At 54.9% G+C, this 26,907-nt stretch overlaps 1 protein-coding gene across 2 annotated transcripts; it reads right to left on the bottom strand.

Annotated features, from left to right (window-relative positions):
* Positions 1 to 1,853: 1,853 nt before the first annotated feature.
* On the bottom strand, positions 1,854 to 22,711 carry Atg2a (autophagy related 2A). Of its 2 annotated transcripts, none has more exons than XM_036202787.1 (40): positions 22,423 to 22,711; positions 19,075 to 19,237; positions 18,826 to 18,978; positions 18,567 to 18,669; positions 18,022 to 18,256; positions 17,361 to 17,457; positions 17,118 to 17,279; positions 16,876 to 17,016; positions 15,467 to 15,704; positions 15,233 to 15,380; positions 15,060 to 15,152; positions 14,398 to 14,553; positions 14,058 to 14,301; positions 13,549 to 13,645; positions 13,303 to 13,462; positions 12,615 to 12,757; positions 12,417 to 12,532; positions 12,158 to 12,315; positions 11,651 to 11,801; positions 11,341 to 11,534; positions 11,141 to 11,221; positions 10,798 to 10,904; positions 10,619 to 10,711; positions 9,516 to 9,586; positions 9,234 to 9,310; positions 8,642 to 8,812; positions 8,378 to 8,507; positions 8,085 to 8,299; positions 7,505 to 7,713; positions 7,188 to 7,323; positions 6,233 to 6,436; positions 5,950 to 6,051; positions 5,789 to 5,873; positions 5,566 to 5,698; positions 5,407 to 5,479; positions 5,205 to 5,287; positions 4,888 to 5,009; positions 3,980 to 4,134; positions 2,619 to 2,771; positions 1,854 to 2,548 (listed from the first exon to the last, which is right to left on the bottom strand). In XM_036202787.1, exons 1-40 carry the CDS (start codon positions 22,591 to 22,593, stop codon positions 2,312 to 2,314), a joined length of 5,760 nt encoding a protein of 1,919 aa, XP_036058680.1. In that variant the 5' UTR covers positions 22,594 to 22,711; the 3' UTR covers positions 1,854 to 2,311. The 2 variants fall into 2 exon arrangements, with proteins under 2 accessions (XP_036058680.1, XP_036058690.1); XM_036202797.1 differs by having other exon boundaries at positions 8,648 to 8,812.
* Between the last annotated feature and the right edge of the window lie 4,196 nt (positions 22,712 to 26,907).

The following is a 26,907-nucleotide window of genomic DNA, read 5'->3' as shown; positions in this document are numbered from 1 at the left end:
GAGCTTAACTTCTCTGAAGTACTACCAGCTCCACCTATGCAAACCAGGGAGTAGGGGAGGCCATCTTGCACACTGGTCTGTACTGGTGAGAAGCTGCCTACCCTTCCACCCACTCCATCCCTGCTGCGACAAGGAGCTGAGGGGTGGGACCCCTGAGCTGACCCAGGGGTCCAGGAACTCATCTACATTCTCATTTCCATAGATTCTGGCCCAAAAGGCTTCAGGGACAGGGGCCAGTGTCTGTCCTACTGAGACTCAGCATTCTGAAAAGAAAGGGAAGCCTCCAGAGTACCCCATTTTGGCAGTGGTAGAAAGGCCCAGAGAAGCACAGGGTGCTGCCCAAGGTCCCACTGCTGGGCCTTGGAGGGGGTCCTGCCCTGCCCTTTGCAGGAATCTTCCCTGGGAGGACCGCCCTATGAAGGAAGAGTAAGTAGATGGCCAACCCTCTTCCCAGAGCCCTGCAACCCATCCCAAGGCCTAGGCAAGCAAGCCCAGCCGCCTGCTGCACGAGGCACCAGCTCTTCCATAAGACAGACATAGTAGCTGTTTAGGAATCCTGTCTCCTAAGTGCTAGCAAGCTCCAGGCATGGGCACTGCAGCCACCTCACCCAAAGGTGTAAAGCTGAGGCCACAGAACAGGAATAGGCTCCCCCAAAGTTCCCATGCCCACCTCTTCTTGCTCAGAAGGGCAGATGGCTCTGCAGGAAAGCTTGGAGTTGGGGACAGCCATGCACAGCAGCCTTCCGGGAGATAGCCTGGGAGCTCTTACCTTGTACCTAGCTGGCCTTCAGGGAACAAGGAGGAAGTGGGGCCACCCTGGGCCCAAGGGCCTTTTGAGCCGTTGGCCCAACCCTGGTAGTGTTAATGATTAGCCCACTGCCATCAATACTGATCACAAGTGGGGTCCGAAGGGCAGCAGACCTGGACTGTGCCCCAGCTGGTGGGGCGGGTCCAGGAAGTGCCAGACGGGGCCTTCAGCTACCCAGTGGCAGACCCTGGCTACCCATGGGCTTGTCTCCTCTCAGGCTTCACTGGCTCAACCTCTTGACTAGTCTGTTGGCCCAAACTAACCACAGGCAGCCAAAATGGGGGAGAGGGGTGGATAAGGGACAGGAACAAGTCTCTGTTCAATACTCAGATCTATGACAGAGGCCAAAAGACCACAGTTGACATCAGTGCTTGCCAGAGATGCTCAGCAAAGTGAGGGACCTCTGGGACTCCACAGACCTACCCATTTCCTGGCAGTACCACTGAGGGTGGAATCACTGGGTTGACTCCCTTGTGAACAAGGTATGTGGGATGGTGGCAATGGGCATCTTCTAGATGACATGGCATTGTCCCAACATGTCTCCCCTGTAAGGCCTGGACATCCCAAAAGCCTTTCTTTGAAAATGGTGAGAATACCCTCCATAGGGCCTAGGAACCAGCCTTCTAGAGCAGGCAGTCCTGGATGCTGCCTCAGCTGGCAGACTACAGACATAGCCTTAGGCCACAGCCCAGGGCTTCACAGCAGTGGCCTGGAGCCCTGCTTTGCTCCAGCCCAAGAAAAAGGCTGGACCCTGGGGTCTTACAGGGATAGAACCAAGGGATGGGATCTCACCCTCTGGGATTGCCAGGTGATGCTGCACAGATTCACTCAGCAACCACCACTCGGTAGTGCCAGGGTGATAGGCACCCAGGGTCCCAAAGTGGAAGAGCTGGTTTGCACCAGCAGAAAGCTGAGGGTGGAGTGTGGCGCCCCCTGGTGGCAACAGGAGGGTACTGCGCGCAGAGGTGGGAACTGGTAGGTCAAGGCATAGGCTGAGGCAGGGCAGGCTGGGGCCTCACAGGTACACAGGACCTGAAAGAGGGGCTGGCGGTGGGCAAGTTTATTCCACTTCATGCAGACGCTGACCCACACGCTCAAGGATCTTAAAAACACACTGACCCACATGGCATCTGTCCCCCACCTCCCCACGAGACATGGAGAGACACTTGGCGGGGCGGGGTCCGCGGGTCCAAACGCCTCCATCCTCATTCGGGAACAAGGCAGCAGTGTAGGCCCAGGTAGCAGGGAGCAGTAGCATCCTTTCTCCCCAGACGAAAGTGCACAGGCAGGGCAGAGGCCCCAAAGCCAGGAGGCCCCACTCTCACGGCGAATTGGCAACAGGCAGGCTGGGCAGGTATCCTTCACAGTGGCCATCCCTTGAGGGGCCTGGTGGCCTAGTTGTGGGTCACAACAATCAGGAAACCAGTGAGCTGGCGGCACCACTGTGGCTGGCCGGGCACGGCGAGCATGTTGGGACAGTGGATGGATCCTAGGTGCCTGCAGTCAGTCCTGGGTCTCCTCCAAGCGCCACTTGAGAGCATGGTCCTTGTGCGCATCAGGCAGGATCTGGTTGCGCATGCCCCCGAGCACGTTGGATGTGGCCTCTGTTGCTAGGATTATTGGTTTTACCACTGTTGGGGGCAGCTGTCGGATCACGCCCCCCACAGCGCCCGTCAGTCCCTTTTGCTCATGGCCCCTTGATGCCACATCACAGATGGTCTGAGCTGTATCCAGGATGCCCTGTGGAGGTCAGAGGTCAGTGACAGCGTCGGGATGGGGCAGCTGGGAGTGGGGCTAGGGTGGCTCTCACCTCTCGGACAGTGTCATAAGCCTTGGCCATGCCCTCCCGGAGGTCAGCAGGTTGCTGACCTCTGCGCAGTTTCCGTGAAGAATGCTTGTCTTGTAGGGAGCGTGAGATGGGGGACGCCGGGGACAGGATGTCATATACTGTCTCAGCTGTAGCCTGAAGGGCAGAGATGGATGATGACACACGGCCATGCAGACATAGTGACCTTTGCCTTGCAGGCCAGCCTGGGACCAGAGCTCCGTCAGCACAACTGTTCCCTGTCTTGTCAACTTCCTCACCTCCTTTACCTCCAGCGGTTCCCATCACTTACCTCAGAGAACTTCCCTCTTATTAGTCATTTATTTTTACTTATGTGTGATACTGTGTGAATGCAGTGCCCCTAGAGGCCAGAAGAGGGTCCAGGATCCTTTGAGGGAACTGAACTCAGGTCCTCTGCAAGAGCAGCGGGCAGCCTTAACAGCTGAGTCATCTCTCCAGCCTTCAAGGAGACATTAGCAAACCATTCTGGGGCTGGCAAGATGGCTCCGAAGGTTAAGGCCTTTACTCTGAAGTGGCCTGAATTCAATCCCCAACCTCAGAAACCAACATGGTAGAGAGAACAGATTCCCCCAAACTGTCTGACCTTCAAACTACAAGCCAGCGTACACATAGAGAGTAAATTAAAGAGAGAAAAAGAGGCGTTTAGGTTGGTGAGACAGCTGCTGGAGAGAATTCCTGTGGGCCTCACACCAGGCTGCCCATGGCTGAGCCCAGCCTGAGCTGTCTAGTGCCCCAACTAGAGGGCAGCCCCTGGACAGACAGACCCTAAGAGTCACCAAAGCAGGCCCACTGCCAAACCACTTCCAGCCCACCCACCTCTGGCTCCGGTGTTCTCTACCCACTCCAAATGAACCTCCACTGCAGACCCCTGGAACCCTGCCCTTCTCTCTCTGGGCTGAGCTCAAAGGTCACCTGATGCACCGGGTTCCCACATACCTGCAGGCTCACCCAGCCCCACCCCGGAGCTCAATCATTTCCGGGAAGACCTGGGCTTGCTTGCTTGTGTGTATGTGTGTGTGTGTGTGTGTGTGTGTGTGTGTGTGTGTGTGTGGCAGGGGGTAGAGATGGGCTCTGGGACACTTTATTGGGCCAGTTTCTGCATCTGCTCCTTGTCCACTCATCACTTACAAATAGCTGGGAGCATGGAAACATGGTGGGCTCTGATAGCCCAGAACATACTTTTGGCCCCACCCATGGGAGTCACCATGTCGTATGGCCTTTATCTGTGCCCAGCCTTTTCAAGTTCAACTTTCAGCAGAACTGGGAGAACAGAATCAGGAGCCTGGGGATGAGGGTCTCCCTTTCCTGTCCAGCCCTGCACTCACCTGGATGGCCTGCACCAGCCGGTTGCTCAGTTCCAGAGCAGCAGAGGCTGTGGATGACCCAAAGGAGGCAGCCCCACGCTGAAGCCCCCGAATGAGGCGCCCATCTTTCCTATACTGCTCAATGGGTAGCCATAGGAGGTCCCGGAACCCTTGGACTGGAGGACAGGATCATCAGAGATGCCATCTGGCTTTCCATCCCTGCCTCAAAGACTCCTTTCCCAACCCAGCTTCGTTTTCCTCCTTTTAAAGATGGAGTATTGCTAAGGAGCTTTCCCTGGCCTGGCCTAACCCCATTCAGGCTGTTCTTGAACCAACAAGCAATCCTCCTGCCTCTGCCTCCCCAGTGCTGGGAAGACAGCTACATGACACAGTTCCTTGAGTTCAAGTGCAATTTCAAGAGTTCTTGGGCTTGATGGCACAAGCCAGGTGTGGTACCACATGCCTGTGATCCTAGCAGGGGCTACATGAGACTCAAAAACTAAAATAGGATGCCAGTGTCCTTTAACCCCAGCATTTGGAAGGCAGAAGGACCTCTGTGAGTTCAAGGACAGCCTGACTTACATAGTGAGTCTACATAGTGAGACTCTGCCTCAAAAATCAAAATAAAACAGGAGGGCCAGCAAGATGGCTCAGCAGGTAGAGGTCCCTGCCACCAGGTCTGCTGACCCAAGTTCTCAACATCCAGGACTCACAAGGTAGAAGAACTGATTCCTGTAAGCTGACCTCTGACCTCCGTGTGTGCTCTGTGGCATGTATGCATGCAACCCCCCCCCCCCCACCACACACACACAATGGAATTGTTTAAAAAGTCTTCCCTTGGACCCCCCTCCCCCGGGGAAATTCTCCTCACTTCCCTTCCTCTGTATTTATTCTGTGAAAACTCAGAACTCTCAAAAGCAGACACTCACAGAGTTGCACAACTGAGTGCATGGGACCCACGCCTCCCAGCAGGCCAGGCAGCTGATTCTTGCGGATGTCCTGCAGCCATTCATTGAGGGCATAGCCCAGCACCTTGTCCACGCCCAGGAGACTGAAAGGGAGGCAAGGATGAGGGACCTCTAAGAGCTGTGAGTACTCTTCCCTGCCTCAGAGCCTTACCCAGCAGTGTGGAGCAACAATGGCCTACCACAGACCCGAGAAGGGAGAAACAGCAGAGGGAAGGCTGTAGACCCCAAGGGAGCTGGGGGGGGGGGAGAGCGAGGGGGGTGAGCAGCGAGGGGCTCACCCATGCCGGCAGCAAAGCCGTTTGAGCTTCAGCTCGGAGCAGTTGAGCTGGGCCAGGCCAATGAGGAGTCCTGTGAAAGTGCCCTGTTGGGAGGAGGGACAGGGTGTGTGAGCGTATGTTTTGGGATATACACTGTGAATCTTTGTCCCAGACTCTGGACCTACAGAGTGGCTCACACAGCCTGCCGGATGGTAGCACTCACCACCTGGTCCACGGTGACATGCTTGCCATGGTAATCCAGGCAGATGGGCACCTCGGATGTGAAGCGGAACTCCCTGAAAGGGGAAGAAGGAAGGGAAAGGAGGGTCTTTGGTCACTGACCTGGTTGGCAGACAGCCTGGCTCAGAGCCCTCTTCCCTACCTGAAGTAGATGGGCTGTGGGTCGGAGGAGCTGTGGCCACTGCATGGAGCCTCCTGGGGGCTGCTTACTGTCTCTGGACCCTCAGACTGCCCTTCCTGGGGGCTGCTGGGCCGGCTGTGGGTTTCTCGGTTAGCTGAAGAAGAAAAGTCACAGATCCAGGATGGAACTGAGAATGGCTGGGGCAGCCAGGATCTAGATGCCCCTTCCTGGTCTGGTCTCTCACCATCAGCGGAAGTGTCCCCTGGGACCATGGGGTTGATGCCAGCTGCGAGGCTGGTGAAAAAGTCCTTGAGGAAGAAGAGGGCATCCTGTAGGAAGAGTCTGGGTCAGATCCAGGGACTGGAGACGGGGAAGGGCCACGCTGGGCACTGCCCATCTACTCACCTGGTCCACATTGAGCCTCAGAGGCATCATGGAGACTCGAAGACAGCACTCTGGCCCTCCCAGGCTGCTGGTGGGAGCCACGTGCAGCGCCTTGATGGTAAGCTGATGACAGAGATAAACTGGGTACCTGCCAGGCTTTGGGAACCCCATTCCCCACTGCCAGCAACCTTGTCTCTGCCCATGCTGTTCCCTCCACTGAGCCTGGGCTCTGTCCCCCCCGACATACACCACCTACAGGAGGGTCTATGGGAAAGAGGCTGCCCACACCCAGGCACACTCTCACCATGTTAGAGTGTGTGCGCCTTGGCAGCCGCTCACTCGTGTGCAAATGAAGGAATTTGTTGATCTTGGAGGTGGCCAGCCGGTCTCGGATCTCTAGCTCTTGAACAATGAGCACCTGCCGGGACAGCGGCCGCTCCTCCAGCTCCTGGCCGGAGCCTCCGCCTGTGGCTGACTCTTCTGGGTATACTTCATGCTGAAAGCTCACCTGTGAGTAGAAGAACCCTGAATTGGGTCCCGGGGCCCAAGAAGGAGGAGGTCTGGCTGAGGCCCCTTCCCTACCAGAGATCTTTCCTGACCCTGTCCCACCTCAGGCCCATACTTTGCTGCTAATACAGCTATATTACTGGCACCAACCTAACCACTCTAAACTTGACCTGTCCCAACCATCTGACCTCCCCACAGCCTCTGTTCCACTTCAAGTACAGAGGCCCACCTTGTCAGACACTGCCGAGGCCCATCCTGTACCTCTAAATGCCTTCCCTCTGCCCAGGATGGCTCCATCCTCTCTAAGCCATGCCCCACACCCAGGGAGGCATGCTCTGCTTCCCATCCTGGGGGGCTTGACTTCCCCTCCACACCTGTCCTTGTTCTTGTTCACTGGTGTGGCTGACTTCCACCCTTCTCTTTCTGGATGCTTCTGGCTCCCCTCCAGGTCTGCTGGCTATTGCCAGGATGCTGTTTTCTGAGCCCTCCCGGCCACTAACAGCCTTGCATGTTCCATCGTCATCTGTTGCTATGCTTGCTCAGTACCAAATAGGTCGCTCTAAAAATTGAAACCTCTTAACACCCTCTTGGGCACAAGCCCTTTGGACCACTCTCTCTTTCTCGTAGACCTGTGGCTCTTGCTATCCAATCCCTCAGGAATCCATCATCACATGCACTACCCTGCACTATCTGGCAGTGTCTCTCTCCCCAGAGCCTCACTTGTATTCACCCCCATTCAGCCTTGCACTCACTTTGCTGAGCTGGATCTCCATGAGGACCTGGTGCTGGCGTCCGATGCCACCCTGGGTACGCCAAGAGTTCTGGGGCCGGTTGGGACCAGAGGAGCGGGAAGGGGAGACCCTGGGGCCCGTGAAGCCAACTCTTGCTCTGAGAAAGACACACGGGGACAAGCTAACTCTGGGGAAACATCTGCTCTCAACCTCAGCACAGGGCAAGGACAAACTCAAGGTTAGAGATGCATGAGGCTTGAAGTTGCCAGCTGCTGGAAGCCATAGCTAGGCTATGCCCAGATCTTAATGCCACCAATTGCCACCCACATGCCTCTAACCTGTAAGTAGGGTGAAGACCAAAGTCTCTACCCCCATAGAGGTGCCAGACGAAGGAGACCTCCCGCAGTACCACACGGCTGCTGGGCACTGGGAAGTGGGCAGGTGCCCGCAGTAGGTCGGTGCTTCCCAGTGGCTGGGAGAAGTGTCCATCCCGCACGATGATGGGGCCTGGGTGCAGCTGTGTCACAATGGGCTCCCCATCTCGAGGCTGCCAGGAAACAGCCAGGCAAAAATGTCTGACAAAGCGGTGGCCAACCCGGCACCTCCCCTCTGATTCCCTCCTGGACTCCCAGGCCATGCTGGGTCTGAGTGGTGTCGGAGGAGTCTTTGCTCCTGTTGGCCCTGTCAGCTGGAGCCTCAGGGAGTCTGGACACTGCACTAGCCCGTGCAGTTACACGGCCTCCTGCTCCCTGGCCCTCTCCTTCCTCTACCCTGTCCATGTAGGGCACTGTGTCTCCTCTTCTAGGCCTCCACCTGTTCCTTCAAGCCAAGGCTGCTCCCTGGCTGCTTTTTCTACCAGAGTTCTAGAAGGGCTGAGCAGCCACCCGAGCATTCAGGAACCCCCATCCCAACACACACCGCAATGCCTAGGCCGGGGGCATCAAGGATGCAGAACTCATCACTGTCCAGGGTATCTCCATCCCCTTCCTCTTCTTTTTCATGCTCCTCTGCCTTAGAACAGGACTCCAAGGTATGAGAAGAGCTCCCAGGAGGAGGCAAAGGGGCCTGGGCCCCACTCCGTTCCCCAGGGAACAGATAAACGGAGACAGGAGAGGCCTGAGGAAGGGGGCCGCCTATGGGAGAAAGTGGCCAGTGTGAGATACGGCTGAGGGTACTGATCGGTCTGCTGTCCCTAGAGCACCCTCACCGACCTGATGACTGGGCCAGCTGCCGCAGGCTCCGCCGCTCAGTATCCAGAAGGGCATCAGTTAGGTCTCGCTGGTTGATGAGTGCTGTCTCGACTGGAGGGCATGAGGGCAGGGAGGCAGGGCTCTCCAAGAGCTGGGCCAGGAGAGGGAAGGGCAGGAGTGAGCCTCAGAAGGGGTAGCTCCGGGCTCCTCCTCCAGGCCTTGTATCTATCTGTGTAAAGAGAGGGGCCTGGCCGAGCTCTGGTAGCCTAAGTGGCCAGGCCTCACCTGTACCTTCTGGCCGGCGATCTCCGTGGGGCTGGAGGGCCGGGGTGGGGGGTGCAGGTCGCCAGAGCTGGTTACATACTGGAGCAGGTTGACTAGCAGGGCGCAGGAGTCGGCACAGCTGTGCACATGCACTACATTGTTGGAGCAGCGCAGCTCGAACAGGGGCTGGCTCTGTGGGCAGTGGGCCACGGTTGGCACAGGAGCCACCACACGCCAGGCTCCTCATCCCACAGGCCATCTCAGCTTTGTCTCCCACACAGAGGGAGACAAAGATATGTAGACATCCTAGACAACTGAAGAAAGTACCCCACTTCCAGGGTACCCACCCACCCCTGCCCCAGACTTCAGCCTAGTGACACAGGAACTGGTATCTCGCCACGAAGATGAGAAAAGCTGGGACCGACAGTGGCTGTCTCCCTGGGCCCCACCTCTGTCCTGCCTACAGGTGCCCCCTGGTACCCTCAGTGAGTTGGAAGGACACTCACAGGGCCCTGGCCCTCCCCTGGAGGAACACTAACAGTAGCCTGGTAAGGCAAGGGCGTGCACTGAGACCCTCCTAAGGCTCCTTTGACCTCTGGTGCCGGGCACTTACCAGTCTGCCCTCGGTGCTGCCCTTCCAGGTTTTGATTACAAGCTCTAGGAGGTCGATGTCCAGGACACAGACATAATCTGAGGCAGAGGGCAGAAGGGTCTCATGGTCTCCATCTACCCTGCCCCATACTACCCACCACCAGGGGAAGAATCCAGTGTGTCTAGTACAGCTGTGTGCATGTGTGCGAGCACAGGCCAGCAGCTAGGAGACATCTGGCTGCTCTGAGTGTGTCAGGGGCTTGTCCCCTCAGTGTTGGGGGAGCCCAACCCGGGCCCTGCCCACCTCGCCGCAGATCCAGGGTCTCCACCTCACACTTGTCAGACAGGTACAAAGCCGAGTCGTCAAGGATGAACCTGGTGGGGAACAGGGCTGAGAAGGGCCCGGGAGCCACTGCAGGGGGCAGCTCAGTGGGAGCTGGGCAGAGGGGCGGGAGGGGTCCTGGAGGTGATGGGCAGAGGTCCAAGCACCTGAGCTACAGTGATGGGATCTCAATAGTCTCAGCACTGTCCCTTGGTGGTCACAGGGAGCCTGGGAAGACCCTGCAGGTCCTTACTCTCATGGAACTTACGACACTCAAAACATTTCTAATTCTGCAGTGCACTTGAACTTCCCAGTGTGTGACAGGTGCCCTTTTCCCTACCCCCTACAGCATTATCTGTCTATTCATCTGTCTATCCATCTAGTACTAGGGATTCACTGAACACAGGGCCTGTGTTCTAGCCATCTGTGTACTAGGGACTGGACCCAGGATGCATGGTCTAGTTTTTGACAGTCTCATTAAGCTGTCCAGGCAGGATGCCCTAGCTTCAGCTTGATAAGGAGCTGGGATCACACCCCTACTCCACCAGTGCCAGCTTGTGTTTGAACTCTTGTTCCTTCCTCTTGCGAACTCCTGCTGGGCTCTTAGGCTTGTGCCACCATACCCACCTAGTGTAGTTTTTAAAATATGTAGGCTGGCAACGTAGCTCAGTTGGTAGAGTTCTTGGTAGAGCACACATGAGGCTCTGGGTTAAATTGTCATCACTGCTAAAGTAAAAGTTCTAGAAACTTTGTTTTTAATCTAAATGTTCCCAGTAGGCACTGCACTACAGCTCCATCCTTTCTGGTGCCGTGTGGAGCTGTACCTCACGCTGGGTTGCACTATACTCTACCTCTCCACCCTTTTAGAACTCCCAGAAGCAAGATCACAGACCCATGACACCAGGCTCCAGTCTGATTTTGGGTGGAAGTGGAGAAAACTCACATTCCTGAGGACATGTGAGAATATGGGACACCATCACCCCAAACACAGATGGCCCCAAGAGGCCCTGGGTAGACAGGCAGCAGGAAGTTGGCCGCAGCCCAGCCTGGTGTGGGATGGACCAGGTCTGGGGCAGCCTGCATACCTGAGCAGGAAGGTAGAGGTGTCCATGACAATGTTGCTGGAGAGGGTGAAGGTCTCAGCTGTGATGAGGACTCGCACAGGGAGGTAGAGGGGCCTGAGGGGCAGACTTGGGCTGGAGCAGGTTCCTTACATCTGAGGCTGGCGTCAGACCCTGCATCCCCCAGCCCCCAGCCTGGGTACCTGTAGTCCACAGCACAGGAGAACAGGTGTGTGTGTAGGATAGTGATGACTGTTGGGGGCAGGTAGCCCAGCACAGGATCATCCAGGACATCCAGGAAGTCCAATAGCTACAGGGTGAGGATGGGGGATAGTGAAGACAAGGTGATCTTTTCCTCTAATAGCATCCTGACGCCCTGCCCATGGTCCACCAGCTGTCCACCACGCCCCGTCAGGAGCTCTGACCAAGGCCAGCCCCAGTCCAGTCTGTATGTTCACACCGGCCTCTTCAGCCCTCGTCTGCCCTGCTTGCCCAAATCAGAAGTCCAGAGTCACAGGGCCATGTGACCTCCAGGTACCTGCTCACCTGGGAGTGCCAGCTTTGCTCCGGTGGGGCCATGCAGTGGCGCAGAGTGGCTCTGTGCAGCCTTACTGTCACCAAAAACTCCTGGGGAAGAAGGTGCAGTCGCTCAGGAGGGAGGGAGCACGGGGACCCAGCTCCAGTGTGCACCAAGGAGGCACTTACCCCCAGACAAGTGGGCAGGTGAGTAGCTGAGGAATCCATACCTTGACATTCTTGAGGGGGTCCAGGTGGATTCGGACGGCTGCAGACAGCATGGGGGGGCCCTGGCCCTTGCGGCCTGAGGCTCCCCGCTCTGTCACCCCTTCCTCTGATGGGTAGATGGTTGGAGCCAGCTGAGCTGGGGGAGCAAAGCTGGGTAGTTCCAGGTGAGTGGGCAGCAGGTAGTCCTCAACGGCAGCTGAGGAGGAATCTTGTGAGCCCTGCCTGTTGAGGCTGTTGACCACCCCATTCACAGCCCACAGCCCTCTTAACCTCCCTGCCCCAGCATGATATACACTGCAGTGGCCCCCACACCTTGATGGTAGAGCGTTGCCTTTTCAGCTTCCAGGCAGAAGTAGCCAAGCCCTGGTTGGCCACGGTATTGGGCTACGCTGAAGAGGGTGCCCTGCTCCACATCTAGTACCAGTTCCCCGTGAGTGACGTCCGGCCGCTTCCCTGTCTCACCCTGCAGATGTGCACAGCTTTAGCTTTGCTGCTGCATCTGGCATTGCTAATACCCAGAGACAGGGGCCTCTTGGAGTAGTCCTAGCCTGAGGCAGCTCCACTGGAGGTCTGCACCCTGTGCTGCTAGCTGAAGGGGAAGGACACGCACCCTCCCGCTGGCGTTGGGGCCCTCATGCTCCCCAAGGAGCAGAGGCTGGGAAGAGGCTGACAGCTGGGAGGGTTGTATGTGTGAGCAGACAGACTGTGGCAATGGGTGCTGCCGGCCCTCCAAGCTTTCCGCCCTCTCGGTTCCTAACTTGAAGTTGGCAGCCTTGTTTGGCTGTACAAGAGGAACTCTCTGGAATTGGGCTGCCTCACCTTAGCCTCACAGAGTGCGGTGATCCGACCCTTCAGCACTGTCACCAATGTGGAGAAGGTGCTCTGGCACTGACGAGGGGAAGGCTCGGGGGCAGGAGTCTGAGGGGCACCTGATGCCATCGAGAAGAACTGGGTATCTTCTTCATCCGAGTCTGAGTCTGAGTGAACAGGTTGGCCGGGTGGGAAGATGTGGAGGGCTGGCCCAGCCCTGCCCGTACCAGGACTCCTCCTTCCCGTCTGCCCAGCATTCCTCTCGTACCCAGCTTGAAGGCCGACTTGCACATCTTGAACCCCAATGAGCCAGGCGGCCGAGCGGCAGTGGTGGACGTGGGAAGCAGGTCTGCAGGTTCCCACATGAGCAGGTCATTGTTGATCCTGACATGGGAGCAGTGACGGCCGAGGTAAGAGAGGACAGGGCTTGGGGCCTAGCCCTGCCCAGCCCAGCCCATGTCTCCACCTGTTGTAGATGCTTTCATAGACCTCCTTGCTGGGCAGGAAGATGTGGGCACTGGGCATGACCACGTCCAGGGTACAGCGGGACATCGCCAACGTCCGGCTCTGGAATGTCCTCATCTCCTCAGGATCTCCAGGGGTTACCATCTAGACAGGTGAGGGAAGTCAACCAGGAGCCCTGCTGGGGCCTGTCTCAGGCTTCAGAATTGGAGACTCAGCCATCCATCCATCCATCCATCCATCCATCCATCCATCCATTTACTGGTTAGTCCCTCCAGCTATCTATCTATTGGTGCCCGTCTCTCCTGGTGGGTGGGTGGTGTCCACCTGGAACACAGTGCCCAAGCATTCCCCCATGCTCTAAAGACTTGATGAATGTGAATCCCTGCAGTCCTCACAATAGGCTTCAAGACAGTAATTCCAAGGAGGAAACCCACAAGCCGGCAGGAGCAGAGCCTGTCTAGAGACCCAGGTGGTCCTGCCCCAGACTCCTCACTGCTTCCCACTCGAACCGCCAACTGCAGAAGAGGATCCCGAGGCCCAAAGGTACCCCTGGTATTAGATGGCTGAGGTGGCCAGGGTCCTGATCTTGGTGCCTGGAGGACCTGCTCCTGGTGTGCTTTCCTCCCTACCCTGGGCAGGGGTGAGTGCTTCAGAGTCCCTTGTTAGCCAGAATCAAAGATGCTCCTCACCTCCTCAGTCTCGTACATGGTCCGCTTGGAGGAGAAGGGCGAGGGCTCTGGCTGCCGCAGCTCGCATGGACTTTCAGTGGATAGCTCTAGGTCCCGGCCTTTCTCAGAGGCTGTCTCCCATTGTGTGCCACTGGACTGGGGGTTCAGGGTCACAACTACCCTGCCAGGACACGGGCCTGTGAGTGGCCTGTCACCAACGCCAGCAGACCCTTCTTCTCCAGCTGCCCCTTCTAGCCCTCCACTTACTGAGGTAGGAAGTACTTGGACCCAGTGCTCCTGGGATCCAAAGCTTTGGAGACTCGCAGGCAGGGGACAGGCGGCTTCTCTCCATCTTCATAGATTCCTGGAGGGGACAGAGAGGACAGGGCCTCACTGCTGCGTCTTTTCTTTTTGTCTTTTAATAATTTATTTACTTTGTTTCATTTGCATTGGCGTTTTGCCTGCCTGTGTGTCTGTGTGAGGGTGTCAGATCTTGGAGTTAGAGACAGCTGTGAGCTGCCATGTGGGTGCTGGGAATTGAACCTGGGACCTCTGGAGGAGCAGGCAATCTCTTAACTGCTGAGCATCTCTCCAGCCCGCTGCCTCTTTTCTTTTCCTCCCCATTGCTGGGTCAATGTCACCGTCTCTAGGATAAAGGGGGCCTCTCTGCCTGTGCTAGGGTCGGCTCCAACTGTAACCCAGACCCTTCTGTAATCTCAAACCCACCTCTCCAAGGGGCCCAGGCCTCTGCCCACTTGGTCCCTGGACATCCTTACCTTGCAGGTCTGAGCAGGTAAGTTCTAGGCGGGTGGGAGCTGGGGGGCCAGGCCCACTGTTGAGCTCTGAGCGGAACCGGGGCTCACTCAGCTCCAGTCGAAGCTGCTCAGCCCTCACAGCCTGGCCAGCCCAGGGATCCCGCTCAGGCCGTAGGTCTGGGATGGGGAAGCGTAGCCTCAAGGTGGCCCGGGGTGCTGAGAGCCGAAACACTGTCTGCTGCTCAGTGGCCTGTGGGGGCTCTGTCTGTGGAAGGGCTGGAGGTCAGAGCTGTCACAGGGGACTGAATGGAACTTAAGTGCCTGCTTCCCACCCCAGTGCAGAACCAGCAAGGCAGCTCACTAGCAGGCCAGCAGGTGGCTCGGAGGGTGTGGTGGTTTGAAGAAGCAAGGCGGCAAGTCGGTCCAGGGACCCCAGCTCCACATCAGCTTGGCAGTCGGCTAGGTCCAGGGACAGTTCTGAGTGGCAATGGCAGGCGACAGAGCGCCGGGACCGGCTCTGGTTAGGGGTAAGGTGATTAGGTCAGCAAGGGCTGTGCTGAGTAAGGTCAGGGTAGGAAGGGGCTCCCACAAACCAAAACAAGCTTCCCAATGGTGGGAGAGAAGCTGGGACAGGAGCCACAGCAGGGGACAGAAGAGGGCTTTAAGCATCCTGCAGTGCTAGGGACCAGTGCTGTCTCAGCTCCTTTTTACTCTTTTTGAGACAGGACCTCATTGAGGTGACTGGCCTAGCCTTGAACTCTCTCTGTAGCTCAGGCAGGCCTTCAACTTGCTTTCTTCCTGCCTCAGTGTCCCAAACCCTGGGACTACGAGCCTATGCCATTACACCCCTATCATGCTGGCTTATACAACCAAAGCCACCAGCGCTGGCCTTTGTTAACCTTATAGGTTCAACATAGGCAGAGAAGGAGAAATCAGGCCACAGTAATAGCAGAGTCAGAACAAGGACAGGTATGCAAGGACCCAGGAGAGAGAGGTAGTCTGGCTCAGACAGGGACTGGTTACCTTGAGCACCCGGCGCAGGGTCTGTGTGTGGCGCAGGTGGGCACAGGGTCGAGCTGAGACTTGGGAGCCCGAGTGACCAGGGAAGCTCAGGATCTACAATGAGAACACACAAGGCAAACAAGATCAGGCTGGCCTGGTGCCCGCCTGACCCCCGGTCCTTCCTCCATCCTCACCTCTGTGTACTCTGGCTCCGAGGTGGCCCTGGGCCACAGGCACTCCAGCACCTCCAGCTGCCCAAAGTGCACTTCCGTGCTGCTCGTCCTGCGCCCGTGCCCGCCAGCCCGCAGCTCCCAGGACAGCTGCACAGCTGTGCCTGTTAGTCTGTGGGCAAGAATACAAGCTTCAGGGGGTGAGCTGTGGGCTCTGGGTATTCCCTGGTGGTTCCTGACTTGGGCTGTGGCATGTACCGGACATGGCTACAAGGGCAGGCCCTCTGGAAGCGTGGCCGGAGGTGGTGGAAGTCTCGAGAGCCGAAGGGCCCATCTTTGGCAGCATCAAACTCAGCAAAAAAGTGGGTGTGGAGGTCAGGTGGTCCTGAAGATGGGGCAGCTGTCTGAAGCAGGGTCAGGGTCACACCTCCCAGGGTCATCTTCAGCAGTGAGTCAGGGCGCAAGGTGTCCGGAGGAGGAGTTGGGGCCGTCTTGCCTGGGAGAATAGAGGCTCTAATAGGGGCTCCTGTGTATCTTAAATGGAGTCACAGTTGGCCACTGAGCAGAGGGTTGGAGAAACCCTGGCTAGCCTGGGCATGGTGGCACACACCTTTAATCTCAGCACTTAGAAGGCAGAGTCAGGTAGTCAGGTGGATCTCTGTGAATTCAAGTTCAGTCTGGTCTATATAGGGAATTCCAGGCCAGCCAGGGCTACATAGTGAGACCTTGTCTAGAAGGAGGAGGAAGAGGAGGAGGAGGAAAAGAACGAACAGGAAGATGATGAGAAGGAAGAAGAGGAAGAGGAGGAGGAAGAGGAGGAGAAGGAAGAACAGGAAGATGATGAGAAGGAAGAAGAGGAAGAGGAGGAGGAAGAAGAAGAGAAGGAGGAGAAGAGGAGGAGGAGGAGGAGGAGGAGGAGGAGGAGGAGGAAGAAGAAGAAGAAGAAGAAGAAGAAGAAGAAGAAGAAGAAGGAAGAAGAAAGAAAGAAAGAAAGAAAGAAAGAAAGAAAGAAAGAAAGAAACTGGCTAAATTGGACTATGGGAGACCAAATCCGTTGTATCACATGTGCCTGGAAGGACACCTAGTTCCTCTTGTATGCCAGGCCCTCTGACCAGGCTCAATCTAATTCTCTGAAGGTGTTACAAGGATCAGTCGATGTGATAAAGCACCTATACCAGTCTTTGATCTATACACTTAACTACTAACTAAAACATAGATTCTGATCTTCACTGTGCCCTTTTGTAGAAAGGGGAACTTAGTCCAAAGAGCTGGAGTTCCTGGCCAAAGCATTCACTAAGAAATCTAGACCGTGGACTGAAGAGATGGCTCAGCAGTTAAGAACACTGCTGACTGCTTTTCCAAAGATCCTGAGTTCAATTCCCAGCAACCATAATAGATCTGATGTCCTCTTCTGGCATGCAGGCATACATGCAGACAGAGTATTCATAAATAAAATACAAACTAAATAAATTTAAAAGGAAGGAAGGAAGAGACCTAGATTGTACACATTGCCTCACCAGCCTCCACTGAGTTAGGAGCCAGGAACCCACTGATGGTGGGACTACAGGCATCACTGAGACCTCCTACATACATCTGACACCCCACCATCCTGAGGCTCCTTCCACCCCATCTTGCCCCTGCAATAAGTGCCTAAGGGGTCTACTTACCACCTGAGTGGGCTGGGGTAGAGGGCCGGTGGAAGGCCATGTTACTGTGAACAGAGGAGCCCAGGTCTACACTGTACATGGAGAGCTCAGAGACAGCCGAGGTCACACTGCTTGTGAGGCCAGCCATGGAGAAGAAGAGGTCTGGGGGTGAGGTGAGGGGCAGTCAGGAATAGATAGGCTGGACCCCCAGCTCTTGCACTGACATACACTGCCCCTTCAACCTGCAAGGGCCTGGCACCCACCAGTGCTGTCCAAATTGAGGGGGTTGGTGACAGGGTGTAGGCTGAGGGACTCAGTCACAGCACCCGCCTGTAGCTGCTGGTTCAGATCCTGCTCAATGAGCCACAGGTCTTCAGCACCCAGTGGGCGGCTCTTGTTCAGCTTGTCAGCCAGGCCTCCTGGGTCTGTAGGAACAATGTTTCAGTATAGCCTACATGGTTACCCCTATCTCACCCCACCTGCCACCCAGAACCCAGCAGCTTCACCTGCAAGGTTGATGGCACTGAGCAGTTCTTGAAGCTGCTGGAGCTGGCGTGGGGTCAAGAGCAGGTGCAAGGAGCCCAGCTGTCCCGATATCTCCAACTGGGAACCAAATGGACAGCTGTGGAGCCCTTACATGTCACCTAACCCAAGAAGAGCAACCCAGCTACTCATAGCCTGGGGACATGAGATACCAGTTGTACTGTGAAATTTGCTATCAAGCAGCTCACGGACTTGGCCAACCTGATCTTTTAGAGTCTGTTTTTTCAGTCACAAAGAAGATAGCAACACCAACACCACCCCAACCCCACCCCACCCCCACCCATCCCCATTGTAAGAACTGGAATTAAGCCAGGCGGTGATGGAGTACGCCTTTTGTTTTGTTTTTCGAGACGGGTTTTCTCTGTGTAGTTTTGGTGCCTGAACTCACAGAGATCCGCCTGGCTCTGCCTCCCAAGTACTGGGATTAAAAAAACAACAACAAAAACAAAAAAAACCCTGAAATTATTCTGTAATCTAGGCTGGACTTGAACTTCAGCAGCCTCTGTCAGGCTCCTGAATGCTGGGATTAACAGGCATGAACTCCTGGCTCATCCTCCTGGCCTGGGGCCCCTCAGCTCAGTACTTCCAGGAGGGGTCTCAATGGCGGACTCCGCAGGGGCTCACCTTGGGGCCCGGGAGGGCCTCCTTCTGCTTGACCTTCACCACAAGCTCCGTGAACCCCGTGCAGCTGCCGATCTGCACGGGGGGCTCTGGGGAGTCCACCTGGGAGGGCAGCTCCTCAAAGTGCAGGCGGACCCCGGTCAGCTGCAGGAGCTTGTGCAGAAAGGCAGGCGGCTGGTGCACGTCCACAGGTGGCGCCTGGCTTGGGTCCCGCACCGCTTCATCACAGTACTCCAGTCTGGGGAGTGAAGGGTCTGCCTTGTCTAGACAATCGCAGGTCAGAAGCCCCCTCTTTAAAGCTGCTCTAGGGCATGGACTGAGGAGCCTGGCTTCCATCTTGGAAATTCAACTAGCTTTGCTTCCCCGAGTCTTGGAGTCCTTAGACCCAGTTATTTTAGGCCTGTACCTCCTGGTCCTAGGTACCAGGGCAGGCTCTCAGCAGGCCCACATCCCCAGTCTCCCCAACTGTGCCCAACCCTGCCACTGCCTAGGAGCCTGGCTTGGAATGAGGGTAGAGGTGCTTATCTTCCCTCATTCCCTTTACTTACCTCTGTACCCGGACCTCCACAGCCACGTTACGTTCCACATCACCCACCGAATGCTCCACCCTCACAACAGTGTTCAGAAAGGTCACCTTGATCCTCCGAAGCACTATGAAGGAGTGTCCAGAGTTAGGTGGTGCCGTGGGAAGCAAGATAAGTTCCTGACACTCCAGGTGGCAAGGTGGCAGCCATGCTATTATCTAGGGCCCTGGTCTTGTAGAGTGAGGAAGGCCCAAGAACAGACTAGCGGCAGGGGCCTGCTCACCAGTCTCAATGGTCTGTGCAAACATTTCCAGCCCCTCCAGGGGCTGCGGTGGCTCTGAGGGTTCAGGTAGCCCTTCACGCAGGCACTCTTGGGCCAGCTGCAGGCTCGTGGTCATGCATGAGGCCCAACTCTGAGAGTCTGCAGCCCCTGGTCCTGTGGGAAAGAACAGGGATTCAAGGCAGAAAGACCCAGATAGCTCCTGGGCCCATTCCCAGCAACGACCCACCCTTGATCTTGCCCTGCCCTCACCTGGTCCCTGGCGAGGCTGTAGGACAAGCTGGAGGCCTGATACGCACACAGTGCAGTGGTCAGTGAGGAGCAGAGCCCAGGGGACAGCCACCTCGATGGAACTCACAAAGCCTTCCACCAGTTCCAGTGGCGACTCCATCGACCTCAGAACCTCATTCACAGACTGGGCAAGAGGCAAGGTAAGTCAGCTCACTGAGGCTCCAGATATGGCTACCTGCCACAGTCTTGCACAGCCGTTGTCTTGGAGAAATCCTTGCTGTGTATGACCATCCTTCTTTATGCTATTTATAAGGCCTTCCCTTTGGCCCTGGCCTGTTTTCATCTCACCCAAACACTCAACCCTCTGGGCCAGCTAAGGTTTCCTTCTCTGTTAGGTTCAAAACTTCCTTTACTGCTGGGCGCGGTGGCTGGCACGCCTTTAATCACAGCACTCAGGAGGCAGAGGAATCTTCTTAAGATCTAGGCCAGCCTGGTCTGTAGTTGGTTGAGTGCTGTGTCCCATCTTCAACAGGGTGAAGCTGGATATGGTAAGACTCATCTGCAATCCTAACACCAGGGAAGCAGAGGCTGGAAAGTTGTTGTCTGTTTTTGCTCTTCTGGGGCCTGCCACCCAGCCTCCAAATAAATCACACATGGAGGATTATTATTATTATTATTTATTTTTTTTTTCCCCGAGACAGGGTTTCTCTGTGTAGCTTTGCGCCTTTCCTGGAACTCACTTTGTAGACCAGGCTGGCCACGAACTCACAGAGATCTGCCTGCCTCTGCCTCCTGAGTGCTGGGATTAAAGGCGTGCGCCGCCGCCGCCGCCGCCGCCGCCGCCGCCGCCGCCACCACCACCACCTGGCGAAGCTTACTCTTATAAATGCCTGGCCTTAGCTTGGCTTGTTTCTAGCCAGCTTTTCCTATCTTAAATTATCCCATCACCCTTATGCCTCTGGGCTTTTCCCGTTCTCTTACTTCTGTAAATCTTACTCCATGGCTTGCTGTGTAGCTGGGTGGCTGGCCCCTAATGTCCTCCTCCTTCTCTGGCTACTTCTTGTTTTCTTCCCAGATTTCTCCTATATATTCTCTCTGCCTGCCAGCCTCCCTTATCCTTTCTCCTACCTCGCTACTGGCCATTCAGCTCTTTATTAGATAATCAGGTGTTTTAGACAGGCACAGTAACACAGCTTCACAGAGTTAAACAAATGCAACATAAACAAAAGTAACACACCTTAAAATAATATTCTACAACACTGGAAGATCAGAAGTTCAAGGCTGTCCATTTTGAGCTAGAGGCCAGCCTAGGACACATGAGACTGAGCACCTTCTTGTGGCAACCAGAGGCTTCAGTGGTAGGTAATAAATAAATGCCTTCATCTCCCAATCTGGCTAGGTTGTAGCCAGGGTCTCAGAATGCCAAGCTGAGTTTCAGAAGTGAACAAGCACCAGGAAGGGGTGAGCAGAGCCTGCCCTAACCCAGCAGGGCACACCAAGGATGGGACAGCTGAAGAGTGAGATGAAGCAGCAGAGGGAAGAGGATGGCGGCTTATTCCAGGCACAAGATCAAGTGGAGGGACCTAGTCTAGGGGACAGCAAGCAACCCGTGCTCATCCCAGGGAAACAAATAGTTCAAGGGGGTAATGTCCAGGAGAGACATTGACCTGAGACCACCTGGGCCCTGAGTCCTAGACCCACGGCGGGGCTGTACATTTCTTTGAGACACAGGATAGAAATGTCTGTGGTAGCCTTGCCTCCCTGCCAGCCTGGAAGCTCCTAAGGGTATGAGTCACTGGTCTTCTCTCTATGATCCCAGGTGCTCTGGGTGGTACCAGAGAGGGCCTCAATAAACACCTGCTGGGCCCTTGAATAAACAAACACAGCCAGAGCCAGGAGGCAAGAGGAGACTGACTCAAAATTTCTTATCCAAGGATGGAGAAACTGAGGCCTAGGCTTAGTCACTCCAGTGTACCTTAGTCAGGTACAATGAAAACTCAGACTGGGACCCAGGCCTTGCTTCCCATCTCAACTCAGTCCCTAGGCATGTGGTCTCTTTGAAAGCCTTCTGGGTAGGGGCTGCAAGGGGTCGGGTTAAGTGAAGTGCCTGTGCTGTCAAGGGAGAAGCCAGACAGCCATTGCCTTTGACTTCCCCCAAAAAAGAAGCATGGGGGGGGGGCACTAATCCCAGCACTCAGGAGGCAGAGGCAGGTGGATCTCTGTGAGTTTGGGACCAGCTGGTCTACAGAGCGAGATCCAGGGCTACACAGAGAAACCCTGTCTAAAAAAAAAGGCTAAAAGCATTACAGAGAACTAGGGAGGTTTCCTGGAAGGGGAGCCCAGATGCTGGGCTCTCTTGCAGGGCAGCCTAAGAGGCTGAAGCAGTAAGAGATCAGAGACCTTCTATACCAGGCCACTAGGAGATGCCAACTCGACAAGTCATATTTATTCCCCCAGGCATGGCCCACCTCTAGCTCTTGTTGAGGGGAGCTGCAAACCCAGAGGCCAGCTAAAAAGGCCCCTTCTGCTGCTGTGGAGCTGGGAGGATGACCCCATACCAGCCCTGGGCTGGAGCCTCTAATTGGTGGCTCCTTGGCTACTCCACAGTCATCTGAGCTGTGAGTCAGTGCCCCTCATCTGCCACCCCCAGCAGCCTGCCCCTGACTCCAGAGTAGGCCTCAGACCTGCTAAGCATCATCTCCCAGATCTCATCCCACCCCCTAGCCCCACCCCCAGCCTGCCCGAAGCTAGACCTCAACACCTTTCCTGGAGGGCTGCCCTTCAGATAGACATGCCAGGAATCAAATCCCTCCCAAACCCAAGCTAGGTCCCTCCCACTCTCCCCAAAGCAGGAAGTAGAGAGCAGCAGCAGTCACACGAGGTGTGGATCAACACGGCAGGCAATGACGCTGTTGTTGACATCCACATCCGGGGGGCGATCGCCACCCTTCGTGCCCAGGATCATAGGGGTCAGGAGGTCAGGACACATTTTCTACAGGTGCCCCTGTCAGGACACCCCCCAAAGCCTCCTCTGACTATCCAGTTCCCACCCTGTCACAAGCCTTGCCGGGCTCCCCTCCTAAACTCTCGGGGATCCCCTTCCCCAACCAGCCCCCCCGTAACTCCGTAGGATAATGGTGGCAAGTGACACCCCAGCCCTCGAGGGGCGAAGACAGGGACCCCTGGTTGCTGGCTAAGAAGAAGGGCCAGCCAGGGGGCCTGGCGGAGGCGGTCGGGACCCACCGGCCTCTGCAAACACAGAGCCTGTCCTCCAGCCCAGACCTTCCGCGAGGACCCTCCGGGGGCCGTGCTCCCTCCCTCCCTCCCTCCCTCCCTCCGCACCATCCCGGCTCTGCTGTGCCTCCTCACCCAGGTCTCCAGGTGAATATCCCGCAGGGCAACGCTGCCCTTGTACAGATCCAGGCTGAGCTGGTCTAGGCTGAGGTGCTCCTGAAAGAAGTGACCCAAGTAGTGCTGGAGCAAGTAGCGACAGACACGCTCTTTCACACAGTTCGACCATGGCCACAGCCATCGTGACATCGCGGGGACCGCCGGGCCCGGGCCGCTTTCTCTAGCCGCCAGCCGGCGACCTCCGTCCGGCTGCGTTGTTCACTAGAGCCCCTGGTTCGCCCCGCCGCTTCTCTCAGCGCCAGGCCGCGCCCCCGGACGCCCAGCCACGCCCCCACGCGTAGTGCCATTGGTCATTGCAAAGGGCGAGGCCCGCTGATTGGCCGCGGGAGGCGGAGCCTTGAGGAGCGAAAAAAGGACTGGGCTCCCTTCGAGATAAAGTGCCCCGCATCGTAGTTTACGCTTGCGCGTAAATTCCGTGTGGGAGGACCTTTAACCTCCTGGCTACAGGCTGCGGGAAGGCGGTAACCGAAAGGCGACCGTCAGGCCGGGAGGAGTGCGCATGTGCGGATTTGTCCAGCTTCTTAAAGTGCTTGGGAAGAATTTAAAGGGACAGTGACCCACCTAGCTTTGCAGACCGCTGGTTTGAGGAGTAAAGTCAGTGCGAACTCTGCAGCGTACATTGGCAGCAAATTCACATTTGCAGTTTATAAGACTTTTTTAATCGCTTATCCCTTTCAGTCTCATTAACAACTCCCTAAAGAGGAACTATTGCTTCCACTTTTTTGTTTCTTTATTGAGACAGGGTTTATGTAGTCCCGGCTGTCCTGGAACTTGCTCTCAAATGCTCTATAGACCAGGCTAGCCTCGAACTCAAATATGGGTCTCCTCCCCTCCCCTTCCCCTCCCCTCCCCGTCTCTCTCTCATTTGTGTCAGCTCCCAAGAAATTACTTTTTCCAAAGTCTGGTGTTTAGACAAAAGCCAGCATTCTCTCAAAGACTTAAGGTAGTTCCTACTTAGCCGGGCGGTGGCGGTGCACACCTTTAATCCCAGCACTCAGCACTCGGGAGGCAGAGCCAGGCGGATCTCTGTGAGTTCGAGGCCAGCCTGGTCTACCAGAGCGAGTTCCAGGACAGTCAGGGTTACACAGAGAAACTCTGTCTCGAAAAACAAAACAAGACAAAAACAAAACAACAACAAAAAGATAGTCCCTCCTTGATGAAAGGAGTCATTCAATTTATCTTTGGCAAAAGGGACATATGGCGCCTCTATTAATATGTGCCCATGGTGCCTATTAGCATATCAAGGTCTGTGTTGGCCTCCAGGCTCCCTCAGTCCCTACTCACAAGTACTGTTACATTAGAGAGTCATCCTGGCTGACATACCTTGTCCCCCAAGCCTCTCCAGCCCAGGGGCTTCCCTTCCTTCCCTTCCTTCCCTTCCCTTCCCTTCCCTTCCCTTCCCTTCCCTTCCCTTCCCTTCCCTTCCCCCGCTTCTGATTTCTATGTAACCTTGCCATTTTGGCCACGCGCGTGCTCTGGGTCCTCTTTGCCCTTCTGGCTCTCTCTTTTCTCTTCTCTTCCTATTTCTCTCTTTTCACGGCCAAGTTCAGTCTACTACTTTCTCTCCCTGCTCTGGACTCTTCCAGATGCCTCTGGCTGTTCTCTTCCTCACATGTACAGTAAACCCCCCTCAACCGTACCTTGGAGTGGTCATGTGCTCATTTTTATTCAATTTGCTATTGTTCCCATTTTAAGGGCTAGAAAATAGAATTCTGAAGGTTGCTTAGCCTATCACCAGGAAGTCCCTCTCCACTCCTCACTAAGGAATGTACGGCAGGAGATTAAAGGACCCTCCCTTCTGGGTCCTTGGGGCCCTCTCTGAAATAGTGGCTTTTCATATTAAAGTCTATGACCCGACGTCCCGGAAGCAGGGGTCTACAGTCTCCTGCAGGCTGGAAGCGGAAAGTGACATGGGACTTGTGTGCTTGTCATGTCCTCTTGTTGTTAGAGAACAGGCCTCACTGTGTATCCCTGGCTGGTGTGCCACTCACCGTACAACCGAGGCTGGCCTCAAACTTGTGATCCTCCTGCCTCTTGGACGTTTCTGTTTCTTAAACAGTTAGGGAGAAATGGAAGAAAGAACGGCAGTTCACGACATGAAGAGAAAAAGTCTCAACGTTCACTTCAGTGTTCATACACTGTTACTGGGGCACAGGCTAGCTCACTTGCTAAATGCAGTCCAGGGCTGCTCTCCTGATACAGTGGCAGAGCTCAGGAACTGAGACTGAGACAGAGGCCTACAAAACCTAAAATTCTTCTTTTTTTGATCATTTACAGAAAAAGTTTGTCCACCTCTCTTCTATGGAGTTGGCCACAAACCTTTTCCATAATGACAGACATAAAGGACACCATGAGTAATTGTGAGCCTATTTTAGCTTTGATGGAGTTGGACTGTTTTAGTATAATGCTAAAAGCCAGCTTGAAGGAGTCTGGTGTGGTAAGCCCTGTCTCAAAAGAGGATTGTGGGAACTGAGAGGCAGACTGCAGAAATCTTTCAGTTGGTACAGTGCTGGTCTCTGAATTGGATGCCAGCTTGGTCTACAAAGCAGATTCCAGAACAGCCAGAGCTACACAGAGAAACCCTGTCTTGAAAAAACCAACCAACAAACAAACTTCCTAGAAGCAAGCATGAGCAAAACCCCTGGCCTGTGACAGAGACCTGGCTTCCTCTCAGCTCTTGGTAGCTTTGGCAAGTCATTGATCTCTGACCTTTAAGATCAGGTCTCACAGATCGGGCTGGTCTCAAAGTGTAGTCAAGGCTATCCTTGAACTCCTAACCCTGTTGTTATTTTCCGTGTGTTCTGGTATTTCAGGCATGCTCCACCAGGTTCCACATGAGATTCTGACTTATTTGTTTGTTTGTTTATCAATACTAGGGATTGAACCCAGGTCTTTGTACATTCTAAACAGACACTCCTGCTGAGCTGTATCCTCGACCAGACTTTTGTGTGTTTAGACCCTCCACCTCTACGTTAGAATGGCACCAGTGTAGCTCATTATATGCAACAGGCTCAAAGATCCTCCAAGAGAATTGGGAAACTGTGGAGGAAGGCCCCAATCAAAGAGACAGATCAATGAGGGGAGCCAATTTGAAACTATCTGTGGAGTGACTCAAGAGATCTATCTGTCCTTGACAGGCCTGAGGAGTCCCGTATTCATCCAATGCTTATTTAATTAATAATAGTAATGGATGCACAAAATGAGTGCGAGGAACATAGTTCACTTGGTAGATCCCTAGCTTAGTTAGCATGCACGAAGCCCTGGGGTTGCTCCTCATCGTTACATAATTTGGGCAAATTTGCAATCCTAGCCCTTGGATCTAGAGGCAGAAGAGTCAGAAGTCCAAGGTCACCCTCTGCAACATAAGGTGAAGGCAAGTCTAGGCTGCTTGAAACCATTTCTTGAAAAAAAAAAATAGAGCAGGTGAAGTAGCTCACACTTGCAATCCCATCAATTGGGAAGAGAAGCAAGAGGATGGTTGTAAATTCAAGCTGGGCTGTACAGCTCCAGGTAAGCCTGGGTCACAGAGGGATTGTCATCCTATGAACTTGGGAGGCAGAGGCAGGTGGGGCTCTGTGGCGTCCAGGCTGGCCTGGCTTACATAGTGAGTTCCAGGAAAGCCAGGGCTACATAAAGATACCCTGTCTCAAAATAGAGAAGCAAACAATTTGAGTGTGTACAGGGCATGGTGGCACACATCTTTAATACCAGCACTCAAGAGGCAGAAACAAGCTGGGCAGTGGTGGCACACTCCTTTAATCCCAGCACTCGGGAAGCAGAGGCAGGCGGATCTTTGTGAGTTTGAGGCCAGCCGGGTCTACAGAGCAAGATCCAGGAAAGGCGCAAAGCTACACAGCGAAACCCCGTCTCAAAAAAACAAAAACAAACAAACAAACAAAAAGGCAGAAACAGACAGATCTCTGTGAGTTCAAGGCCAGCCTGGTCTGCATAATGAGTTCTAGTCTACACAGTGAGACCTTGTCTTAAAATTGTAAAGAATGGCCAAAATGTAAAAGGATCATCACAAATTCTAACCAGTGAGTTCCAGGCCAACTAGGATAACACAGACATAGCACACACAGAGAGATATAAATAAATATAATGAAACTTTGCTAAGAATAAGAGTTTAAAAAGAATAAGGAAAGACTTTTCAATCCTTTACATCTCAATGCCTATTTGCAAATCAATTCAAATTCCACTTCCAAATCAGGGGATGCACTCAGTAGCAGAGCTCTTGCCCAGCATGTGTGAGGCCCCATGACCTCGCATCAGAAACAAAGAATCCCCAAAGCCACTTCTTCAATAGGTCTCCCCCTGCCTTGTCCAGGACCCTGCCTTTCATGGTCAGCCTGGCCTGAAGAACACAGCAAGGAGTCTGTGGAGGGTCCTAAAGCCAGCTGGTGCCACATCCTTTGGATGACAAACTGTGTCACCATGGACAAG

The sequence above is a fragment of the Onychomys torridus genome, chromosome 1, assembly GCF_903995425.1.
Source record: "Onychomys torridus chromosome 1, mOncTor1.1, whole genome shotgun sequence".
Lineage (NCBI taxonomy): Eukaryota > Metazoa > Chordata > Mammalia > Rodentia > Cricetidae > Onychomys > Onychomys torridus.
This window is presented reverse-complemented; position numbering and strand designations above follow the sequence as displayed.

Coding starts and splice junctions, on each gene's coding strand:
- Atg2a (XM_036202787.1), bottom strand. CDS start 22,593: ATGTCACGATGGCTGTGGCCATGGTCGAACTGTGTGAAAGAGCGTGTC. Junction 9,311..9,515: donor GACCCTGGATCTGCGGCGAG/GTGGGCAGGGCC, acceptor CCTCTGCCTCAG/ATTATGTCTGTGTCCTGGAC. Junction 5,010..5,204: donor CGGCTTTGCTGCCGGCATGG/GTGAGCCCCTCG, acceptor CCTCCCTTTCAG/TCTCCTGGGCGTGGACAAGG.